The 12,596-nt window shown below is 33.7% G+C and overlaps 1 protein-coding gene across 4 annotated transcripts in view; it reads left to right on the plus strand.

Annotated features, from left to right (window-relative positions):
* The window catches only part of LOC106143252 (uncharacterized), a 92,079-nt gene that overhangs the window by 57,767 nt on the left and 21,716 nt on the right, over positions 1-12,596 (plus strand). For 3 of the 4 annotated variants that reach the window (XM_013345290.2, XM_013345292.2, XM_013345294.2), the window contains exons 2-3: positions 10,220-10,471; positions 11,253-11,431. In XM_013345290.2, coding sequence (XP_013200744.2) covers positions 10,220-10,471; positions 11,253-11,431 — 431 coding nt within the window. The remainder of the gene's footprint in view (positions 1-10,219; positions 10,472-11,252; positions 11,432-12,596) is intronic. The other variant, XM_013345291.2, reaches the window with a different exon arrangement.

Genomic DNA, 12,596 nt, shown 5'->3' on the forward strand with positions numbered 1-12,596 from the left:
CACAACACACGCGCTCGACCGTTGACAGATTGGACGTTTTAAATTTAGACGCGCCATCCCTTATTTTAGTTGAATGAAATATCGTCTGTCGATTTCAATTTTTATTAAGAACTGAAATCCAATTTATTTCGGAGTTCGTCTCCACAGTATTTCAATTTTGAGCACCGTCTGCCTTATAGATTATTCGTGTCGGACGTACATATTTTATGGGTGGCAGTTTCTATGTGAATGGTAGAAAATACGGTGATATTTACGAGCGAGGTTGAATGTGTAGCACGCATCGGTTGTCCGTCCATCGCTGCCCACGTGCAATATTCAAATACTTTTGTTTATGGGCAAAATGTGGTCAAACCTATGTTTTTATTATCATTGATGATTTCTTCTTTTATGAATCTAATAGTAATATTTCTGATTATTTCGAAGTTGTTTTTAGGGATAACAAAGTAGTTTTAAATTATTTTTGATCACATAACTATCAATAACTTCTAAGCAGACATATTAATAACAACGTGAAAAGAATATGGCATATTAATTTTTTTTAAATATTTACGCAGTAGCCAAAGCCTATGGTCGCAAAACTACAAGGTTTCATCATGTTAGATGGCCTATTGTCTTGAGTTTCAGAGATTATATTTTGGAATTGAGATAGAAAGAAAATGTAACTATTCTGTCGTCATTTTCTTAAATAATTTGAATTTAAAACGCCGAGAATTGAGTAACTTTTTTGAGCTGACATTATATTATGACTAAATAGTGATATGTAGTATATGTTAACCATGAAACATTTCAATGCGTAACAACACGTATTGACAATGACGAATTATTTCCTCGTAAAGTCGATGTTATATAGCAATAAAACGTAGTTATATTGCATTCTAAATGCACGTGGGTGCAACACGAAGAATGATACCATCGTCTGGTATAATAACACGCTTGTGAAATAACCAGGCTTATGTGCCCTGAGTCATGGAACTCAGGCATTGATAGATGATACTATCACTGTACCTACGTACAGGCAGGGACACCTAAACAAATACGGGAAACAAGGACCATGGGAATTATCAAGTATTTGTTTTAGCCAAGTCTTGTCAAAAATTTTTACATACAAGTACTCACGCCTCTTCCCGAAGAAGTAAACATTATTAGGCTTACTAAATCTTTCCTTTAGCCATAATCTCCGCATATTTCTGTCGCTTCATCCATTTTAATTATTCCCTTCACGAAAGTTCATTCAAAATGAATAGGTGTCGATGACGATTTGTGCATCTTTCTCAATACATTCTTCTGGTGAAGGTTTTCAGTCCCCTGAACTGAAATTACCCCTTAAGTATTTATAAAACTTTTACAAGCAATCTGATCCAAACATAAATAAATGTTTGTCAGCGGTTGATCATATTGAGACTACTTACTGAGTGAGACTCGTCGTACGACATCAAAACTCAATATCCGTCCGATACATTTGTTATAGATTTCACATTTCCTCTAGCAGTAAAGTGCTTCACTGCGCGATTTACTGGGATAATATTTTGAAATATAACTTTTAAGTCGAGTTTTCCATTATTTGTAGAAGTTTAAATGTTTATGAAGATACTTTAGTTATTAAATTTATGCTATTTGTACCGGTAATGGTGTCTGCAAGCATTTAAATTTGCAAACTTATATCCTAACCCACTAAATTTTCTTTTCTTCGAATTAATATGAAGTGAAGACAACGAAGTGATGCCAACATGACAGCACCTGAACAAAATTTTTAACTAAATCTATCTTAACGTTCATTTTCACTTGAAACCAAATTGGAGACTTCAGAATTAGAATTTATGAGAAAGCTATTGCATATTTCAGCAACCGAAGTGAAGTGAAGCTAAGAAATTCCTAAATTGCTTTATTCGTGATGCCCATGTCTCGTTAAGAAGCGACATTTGGGGAGATAGTGTCGTATAAATCCCGCTGCAGCTGCCCTAGTAAATTGTCTATGGGAACGAGGAACCAAGTTATTGAAGAAGATTCATGGCTAGTGCAAGCACTAATATTTTTACGCTTTTCCTTAATAATAGTCATCTTTACGAAAGAAAAATTCGTACATATTGTTTCGAGGACTTTTGGAAAATAGTTTGATTATAGGTAACATCAAATTTAACTTAAGCGATGATAACGATGACCGTAGCACGAACAATAGTTAACCGGAGATAAGTCTTAGGCTAATCTTAAAATAATGTATGATGCACTATTTGATGCTTGGTATGATTTTGTTATACCTAATAATGTCGTGCAACCCTTACTTGAAACAAAACACAATTACTTGACAAATATCCTTAGAGTACAGACCTCCTGAGACCGTTCGAGCATGAATGAAAGCAGCTTAGATTTAACATAGGAGGACAGGTGATACTACCGGCTATAAATCGTGTAGTTCTGTTCAGTCGCCTCTGCAGTGGCACGCGGAACTTCGTCTTATTGTGGCCACATTTGTTTTGTTTAGTACGGCGGGATGCGTTATTTCGGATTCGCAATCTTTGGCGGTGCTTGAATTTATTTTCAATTATATTGTTTTATAGTAACACGTTCTGGTGAACCTTCTTATAAGTTAAAGGATTCATAATAATAAAGTTTACAACACAAAAAAGGTAATGAGTTTAATGTACCTTTTGGTTACATTTGTTTTGTTCAGTACAAGGATGTGAAGGGTATGTGTCATTTCGGATTCGCAATCTTTCGCGGTAGTTAGCAGGATTTATTTTCAATATTATTGTTTTATGGTAAAATGTTCTGGTGACGCTCTTTATGATGCCCATTAAAGAGTTAATAAAAGGATTCATAATAAAAAAAGTTTACGATGTAAAGGCTTTATTAAAAGCAAACTGTAAAATTGAACTTTTGTGACCAACATCCTTTAAATTGCTTATTACAATTATAATCCCTTAAATATCGTATTCCATTAAATATATCAACCGCATTTTAAAGGTATTCTAGTGCTTTCAACGGTAAACTCGTTGAAAGCATAGCATACTAACTTGAAGATATACCTGATAATTTAATTAACGATCATTGGAAGGTCAATTAACGTGTATTTTTAAACTATATCTAGTTACACTGGTTACCGTGTATGCAAGAAACCTTCATATCCCTTGATATGTTGCAAGTAATAATTAATAATAACTATTTAATGAGTGAATCAACAATGATATTACTACACTTGAAATTGAAGGAACTATATAAGTAACCTTCCAATATCCGAATATCTATAGAAACGTTATTGTTTTGATAAATGTAAGAAAGAAGTGAAGAAATGACTGGGATTGTTTAAAATATTAGGGATGTGCTAAAACGTGAACCATAGACGGTATTCATCTAAATATAAGATTTCAAACACCTAATACTATTCTAATACGAGTGCCATTACCCATTGTGCTCCCGGTTTTCTTGTTTGAGACTGCGCATTGCTATTTTAGATTCGTGATCTCTTAATAGTATTCGCCATTCCGATGCGAGCGTCTGAATAAGCGGGTTCGGGAATTATTGCCTGGAACAATATCTAGATCCATTCTTCTTAGTTTCACGATTACCTCGCCTTTACGGAAATGTTCATCGAGAAAAACCCAATTTTCTTTCAGGCATGCACTAAATGGTGTGATGTCGTAGAGTGATTGAAATTAGTTTTGTAAATCAATAAATTCTATCAGTCCGTTAACATAAGATTTTCTGAATGTATAAATAATTGTTCATGTTGATGATATTTGAGTGCGGTGGTTATATTAAGGACACAAGTGGAACCTGGTGTTACCGGGAGGACGAAACGTCACAAGTAAAACTTATAATAAAAAGTTTAATGTTGTGTTCTTCTCTTACAGAATATTTTACAAAGAGGTGTTGATAAATATATAATATACTAACTAGTTTGTAGGAGATTTTCAATCTTAAAATTATTTGCAGTTATTAATAACTTAAAAAAATTAAAGGAAATATCCTTTCATTTTTTAAGAAAGCATCGAGTAGTTGAAAATTTTACACCGTAGTATTATTAAAATTTCTAAATTTCACAAGTACGTTACACCATCCAAATTTCAAATTCAACGTTATTGCTAGCGACATAGAAAGTAACTTTCGTTAAAATATTCATTTTACTAGGGGACTAATTGGTTAAGTTACAGCTTCATAAATTATTTATGACTCTACAGTTACTTTAACTATAAAACGTAGCAGTGAATGTGTTTATGCGTTAAGTGATTTCCGTCTCATCTATACCCACATCGTTGAATTCTTAATTATCTATTCATAATCATATTTTAGAAATATATGACCACGTTTCAACATCTTCTATCTATAACGCTGTGATTACGTCCTCTATAATTAACATCAGATGTTATTTAAAATAACTTTGGTTAGTTTTGAACTTTTAATAATACAATTTATTCATAAGCCATCTTTATTGATTACTTTTTATATACTTGATTTTAAAGTTTTCCTCATTCTTCCTCAAAATAGAAATGATTTAGGTACTAACATATTTGATATCAAGAACACTTGTTTTCCCATGAAACTTAAAAAGTCTTAAGTTCTAACCAAGACGATTTCGCGCTTACAAACTTGCTGAATTCGTAAAATCTATTTTCTAATATAGTTAAATTTAACTGTCTTAGCTTAAATCCATACCATTTATCAATTTAAAGTACACTGTATCATCCATTATTCATCCAGCCAATCAAAACTATAAACATACATAACGGCCCATAATAAATATCCAAGTAGTACGCTTGCACCAAATTAATATGAATACCTGAAGTGCAATGACCCCGTCTGCATACAATGGGAGTAATGGAACAGCATCAGTGTATCCTCACAAAGGTAGTACTGGCTGTCACTGTTCGTGTCAGTTAACCAGCAAAGCGAAGCAGTAAGTAGCTAGAGATATGTTCAAGTTTATTTTTAATTTCCTTTTTTCTTTCCAGTCAATGACATGGCAAAACCATGCAGAACGAAAAATGAAATTATCTTATACATAATCAAAAATACAACAATAAATAATTAAAGAAGGTTGCAGAAAACATTAAGAGAGAGAAAAAATATAAAACTATTAAATTTTCGCGTGGCATGATTATTAATGTATAAAAACGGGAATTAACGCGTACATACCAGTATATCCTGATTAATTTAATAATCATATCTTATATATAAAATTCTCGTGACACAATGTTCGTTCCCGTACTTCTCCGCAACGGCTTGACTGATTCTCATGAAATTTTGTGAGCATATTGAGTAGGTCTGAGAATCGGCCAACATTTATTTTTTGCTAAATTTTTTTAAAATCTAAAATTACTTGAAAATAATATATATGGCAAAACAACGTTTACCGGACGGCTAATTATATATATATTATATTAGTATGAAAGCATGAATGTAATAAAAGTACATACATAAGCATTTTTAGATTAGATAAAAAATATCACATAAATTTGGTTGCATTATTAAATTAAAGCGGCCTGTAGCTGAAATAGCTTACGAAGTTCGGCCGGAAATAATTCAGCGCATGTCACATACGTTCACAGTTTTACTGCCAGCATCCATTGAAATTATTATTTGTCACGTTACTTATTTTTAACCCCCGATCAAAACCGGGAGTGTAATAAGTTTAAAACCCAGATTTATATAGGAACAGTGTGCCCAGGAAATAGTTGTGTCACTCTGCCTTGACTGATGTCCAGGAGGCGGACCAGGCATCTTCTGGACCCACTGTATAGATGTCTGTTAATCTCATGATTAGTAGCAATCAAACACGTGGCCCAAATGAATGCACCCGAGAAAGACACAAAATTTAGTTTAAATATGTTTACTAGTATCCATAAAAAATATATGTATTTACTCAAATTACGGTATCGGTTATATTTCTTGAAAGTAGCAATGAATTTGCACCTGAATTCATATTTCAAGGTCTATTAAACGACCACGTATTTACCACAAAGCTATCAAGACCAGTTTTATGACATTGCCTTAATGCTCCTGACATGTCTACATCTGCTCATTTCAAAAGTATAAATTATAATTAACCGATACGTATTGCTATTTTAAAAGACATTCTAGCCCGAGAAAGGGACCATTGAATAGGGTCTCCTTTTTATGTTGTTTTAATTGAAAGAAAAAAGTCTTCATTAAAAAATGACGTCCGCTCAAAGACCCATACATATTTATAAATAACGCCATCCAATCCGTAGCCCAGAAAACAAAAACTTACGTAGAATGCGGCTCCTACAAACTGATATCCAAAACTGACCATTTAAAAATAATTGTAACAGAATATTGTGGACATTAATCAAGTGAAGGCTCTGTGACGTTTAATTTTCTCCTTTCTGCATTTCACTGACACGTACTATGAGACGTGCTCTTAATTCAGCTTAATATTTAAATCATCGTGAATAAGCCAGCCGTACTGAGGGAATATAAATTATTAAATGATATTGTCGCTCTTTTAAGAAATTGTACAGTTTTGTTATTCTCAAAACTGGGCCTTATAAATTTCCCGAGACATTTCCTTACACTTTATTTGATTACTTAAAATTAAGCGATCCAAGTGATCGTGACAATTTGTACACAATAAGCAAATAACTTTTGAGGGATGTTTTAATTTGTTCATTTAGGTACAGTAGTGACTGGTGGGAAATCAAATTAAATTTTATTAAACACCTACATTTTTATTGAATCATGTGCTTAGTACAAAAGAAATTCACTTTTGTGTAGCTTTATAACTCGATAAATATTTCAATTGGGTGAGTCTTTCCTATGCCGAAGAAAAAGAAGAAGTGTGCACCATTAATGTGACATTTTAAAATTGACACGAAGATTTCTTATGTGTTTTAGAGTTGGTAGGAAGGATTTCCCGGAACATCTGCGAGAATGAAAAAAATTTTGCTTTTAAAAGCTTGTAGATACATAACAAGTTAATGTAAAACCATTAGGACTTGAGCAGCAGATAATAAAGGTATTTTAAAAAGAACTTCTGTGTGTTAGATCGTAAAATCTTTTGTTTCTCTATTGTTAAATTCTTTTTATGCTATGCACGCACAATCCACAAACAACACAAAGCAAAAGGATGATGAAACCAAAAGCTTACAATGCACACTGTACACATCCAGTTATGCGGTGAATATGCTACACACCCCTGCATATTCAGGGGCTCTGCATACCGCAGCAGCCGCAAAAGCTGGCAGTGTGTTAACACTCTTAACTTTATTTTATTAATGAATGAACAGTTTAAAGTGGACTAGAAACTCATTTACTAGCCATTACCTCGTGAACTAACTACAGTAAGCAGATTAAAATGCATGCCAAAAGTTTAAATTTATGCACCGGACGCGGTCTTCAATTAAACTTATTATAATGAAACTCTGGAAAAACGGAGTAAATTGCCATTGAGCAGAGACGCAAATAATTCCCAAGTTTCGCAATTTATACTCATTTTAAAGCAAAGTTCGATGGCGCAGACGTTACGAGACCCACGTCGGTACCGGAATCGATTATTTTACGACTCTCGATGTTTGGCTATAGCCGAAAATTGTCTCCCGGTTGTTTGTACCAAAATTTGAAAGCTACTGTTTAATTTGAATTCGTCAAATTTCAGTGAAGATTATTTTGTTCCGCTGACGAACTCTTGCTGAGCCAGGTTTATTTTCTGTCGAATCGCGAATGTTTTTGGGAAAGTTTTCGCTTTGATGCTTCATTATAAATGATACCGACTAACTTATTAGTTCAACATTATATTTAAAGAATGCGTTACCTTTTCATAACACTATTTTTAACATTCATACTATTCCAAAGATAATATAAATCCAGCGAAGTAATACCCACGGTCCGTGTTTTGTTTCTATTACCTAACTTTTCGTGGGTCGTTTTTAGAAAATATTCCAGTTGTCGTTGGCAAACCATTCAATGAACCCGTTTCTATGCTCTAAACGACTGGACGTGGTCTAAATATACCATTTAAATTCAAGAGCAGTTACTATGCCTTGTGCCAAAGCATCATGAGCTATTTATTATTGTCTTTATAGCGGCACTTTGACTTAGTTGGTCGATAAAATATTTTAAGAATTCCCGTAATACTATATTCGATCCACTCTGAACTCTTACAAGTTTGTTATGAATTTTCCGAATATACCGTACAAACTTTTCAGCTAAAGCCTTTCATGGGCTGCGTTGAAGTTTCCAAGTGTACTCTATTCAGACAGTGTTAATGAATTTCTTTCATTTGGTATTCACAAAGCAGTGGCATTCCGCTAAAACCTCAATCGAACAGGGTTCCCACAAAAATAAATAAAGTTGGGCTTGGAAATGCGCAGAGTGAGTGCGAAGCAAGGTCCCGCAAGCACTTTCTCATGCAAAAGTCGAATGGTTACTTTAATTCTTAGCTGAAGCACTTGTCGGTTTTACGACCGGAGCGATTTAATCCACTTAAAACGCAGAGCACAAACTCAGGGCCGACAAAGCTCTCAGCCGCTCTCATTTAAAAATGGAAATAAACCTCGACCATCTTTGACTCGACTCAACGCCACCGCTCACTGAATTCTAAGTACAGCTACAATTGATGAAGTTCCTTTTTTGTTTCAACTTTACGCAAATGCGTAATCACCTTGAACAATCCATCTTAAAATTTAACGCCATTTTTCTCAATTCATTACCGATAGCCTGACCAACAGGAGGTTGGCGTTTAATCATATTTTAATTTGCGTTCAAAAATAGCTATGGGACGAAATAGTCTACTTTACCGCCAAATATATCAAATTTAATTTTAATTTGGTGAGTAGTTCTGTGATTAAATTATCAGTATATTTTAATTAAAAAGGTACCATATATTCAGTGTTTAATCAAAGGAACCCGACCATTCCCTGTTTATCCAGGCGCGCTTTACGTTCATGTCTTTGGTTCCTTCTTAATGAAAGAGTTCGTTCGTCGAGATAATTCAGCTTTTGTTTATTTTCCTACGCTCTGCACACTGACTTAACTTTCTGGCTTTATATTAATTTTCGTTTTGTACGGACCGCTACTGTTCTTTTCTGAGTCTTGAACTAATTTAAATAGAGCATAGGTAGCATCTAAAACATTTTATAAAAACTTGTAAGTTTATAAAAACTTGTAAAATAATCACCTAAACTTTATTATGTGTTGAAATCGTACTTGAGTTAAAAATGAAAACTAACGACTAGCAACAATGTGATGATGGAGTTGCGGTTTTTAAAAATTATTTTCGTACCTGGTACGGAAGAGCTAATAGGATGTGTTAGTTACATTTGGATAATACACTTCACGAGATATTTAACACTTCACCATCTACACGACTTTGTTGATTTCAATTCGTATTAACACATTAAGAAAAATAAAAACACTTTACTATTAATGTCGATTAAACGCAAACACCATAATTTTGAGCTTGCTCATAATTTAAACCTCCTGCCACTAATTGCCTTCCCTAGCCACGTTTTGTATTTTGGAACCCAACGGAAATTGCGTGGAAAGAAGGATCACTCGCAACAAATAGGTCTCTAGGTACAGGATAATTACTGACTTTTTACTTCGTTAATTATGGTGTGTCCCTTCTAATTACTGCTGTTGATTCCAATGTTTACCACTAATTGTTCAGTATTTTCAAAGCTATTATAGTGATAGCTATCAACAGATTTATCGTGACTGTGATATGTGCGTGATTTCTTAAGGTATTCTAATTTTGCAGACCAGCTGCGTAAAGAGGGTTTTGGAGTGAGTTGGGTTGAGATTAGAAAAAAAAATTGAAATACTGCGCTTTTAATACATTTGTGCTAGCAACCTGTCACTATTTGAATCTCAATTATATCAATAAGCCAAACAGCTGAATGTGGCCTTTCAGTCTTTTCATGACTGTTGGCTCTGTCTACCCCGCAAGGGGTATAGACGTGATGATATGTATGTATGTTAAATATATTTCAAAGAGGAAGATGGTTTTCTCAACGATAGTTTCTGCTTTATCTTCTAGTTTGACATGCATATTGGGGTAAAGTGCACTTGGTTCTTATATTTAAGAATTATTCTATACTTTATGTAGAACTACATGATAATTGTTGATATGATTATTTTAAGGGTTCATAGAATCGGTGAATTACAAATTTCTAGAGCTTATTTTTTCCTTAATTTGCTAAAACAAGTATTCGATGGCATTTGTGTATAGGAAAGGAAGACCATAAAAATAATTTATTTTTTCCAGGATGGAGACCGAGGATACTTAGAAGGTCTCGCATCGCGATACGCGGATTTGTTCTCCACGCACTATGGTGACGTATTGGACCATCTAGAAGAATTAAGAAGACACGAATGGGAGGAGATGTCTCCAAGAATGAGGGTTCTTGGAGGACCAGGGACCCCACAGACACCACCTTCTGCAAGCCCAGGATCTTTGGCTTTGAACAATCTCACCACATCACATTCACAGCCAATTTACGTGCCTGGAAAATACTCGGTGAGCATTATGAACATTATTAACTCACAAATAACAATAACGCCTCAATCATCAATACTTAATAATAAAATTGATCTGACTAATATAATTTAAACTGTATGAACCACAAATAACTTTATTACTTTGGGTCTTATAAACATAAACGAAAAATAAAATTGAAGTTTCTGTCTATTTGGCATTATTTTACTATTGTAAATTTCTATAAGTACAACAAGATCTTTACAAAAGAAAACATTCCTCTAACTGGCAAAGTTACGCCAAACATGCCTTGTATTTTCCATCATCTTGGGCGTACGCGTAAGAATCCTAATGCCACGCATCCAACTTATAAATCCTTCTAATTGTAACTTAGAACAGAACATGTGACTAATGTTTGCAATATATTGTTGTATGACAAACTTTAATAGCCATTTAGCCCGGATTACAGTTTGAGGTTGTTGGCTTTAAATTGAAATACGCTTAATTCCAGTCTTCTTAGATGCTTGTTAGCTAGACAGTCATCTCGTAAAACACGATAAAAAGATGGCTTCAACTTGTATTTATTTTACAGTTATGGCTCGGCGGTAGAAGTCTGGGTCTGGGCGCTAGATCAAGAGATTTGATTTGGTATATAGATTTCTTATGCAGCCTAGATGCGGCGAGAATGGGTTTTTACGTTCCACTTTTATGACCACTTTTTCTATAATTCATCTGAAATATACATATGTATATTGAATAAAGAAATAAGATATAAAAAGAAGGAAAAAGTAAAGTCGCGGACAGCATCTAGGTAACAATTAAGTGCTCTTCTTGTTCCCAGCCTTCGAGTTGCCTCACCGACAAGGAGGAGGACGAAATTTACGGCTTCGGTTACGGGGTGTTCGGCAAACAGATGTTGCAGCGACAACAACAACAGAAACAACTGTTGTTGGCGCAACCGACCCAACCCTTGATGCATAATCAGCAGCACAATTATCAGAGGTAAGTTGATGATAAATAAGCGATACAAATTAAAAAGAGAAACGGAAGCGTTCGCCATCTAGTTTTACATATAAAAACACTTCTATTGTAGTAAACAGTAGATAAAATACTTATTTGTGGTAATAGAAGAGCAAGCTGTTATGAGAATTAATTAAATGTTATTTTACTACCATTTAATATTTAAAAATATAGTGATCGAACCAAAAGCGATGTATGTGTCTAGTGTAACACAATTTTGAATGAGTGTAAAATTGTACCTAATTGAAAATCATAAAGCCTTCAAACAGAATAAACAATTTTGAATATGAATTGAATTTGAAGAGTATATTTCTGTTGCATATTAAATTTATGTTAGTTTTATTCCAATAAATAATTCATTGGGTCGTTAGTTGTGTATGTAAGACTTAAACAGTAGGCAAGGGCACTCTTTCCCCATTATCATAGACTATTCCCAGTTGCATTTTTAGCTTTGTGTATGGTATGTAAGGGGAATTTACACGTTGTTAATTGAGGACTTAAATCATGTACTTCAATAAGTACATGGATCAATATCCATGTTTGCGAATAATTGGTTAACTTAGCTAGATTAAAATTGATGTTTATAAAACATGTTGTAAGTTGCTTAGTTAGCTTTATTCAATTTATTTATAACATATTTAGAAATCTGAAAAATATTATAAAAATGTATACTTCACAAGACAGTGCGAAACATTACGCACGCGCAGAACTTCAAGTTGAACTTACGACCTCAAAATCTCAGCTTAGTCATCACTAAGTGATGAATGATGACATATTATTCCATAAGTAAATAATGTTGCGTGAAAATGATGATGGATCATGCATGCAAGATCATTTTGTTGTTAGCTTGAATGCTATAATGACATGTGCCGAATATTGGCAAATTTTACGCCTGTTTCACGTGTTACTTAAGCGCTAACTGGTAACCATATTCTTCTAATTATAACTGCGGAAAGTGGCTTGTAGTATATGAAGTAAAAATAAGTGTAATTCCATAGAGTTAAAAAGTTTAAAAAGGTTATATAAAAAAAATATTAAAGACTTTTTATTATTACGAAGTATTATTACGATGCAAAAGTCAATATTGCTCTCATTACTTTATTTAGGTACAAAGTTTCTCAAAACCTAATAAGCATTTCAAATATAA

The sequence above is a fragment of the Amyelois transitella genome, chromosome 9 (assembly GCF_032362555.1).
Source record: "Amyelois transitella isolate CPQ chromosome 9, ilAmyTran1.1, whole genome shotgun sequence".
NCBI lineage: Eukaryota > Metazoa > Arthropoda > Insecta > Lepidoptera > Pyralidae > Amyelois > Amyelois transitella.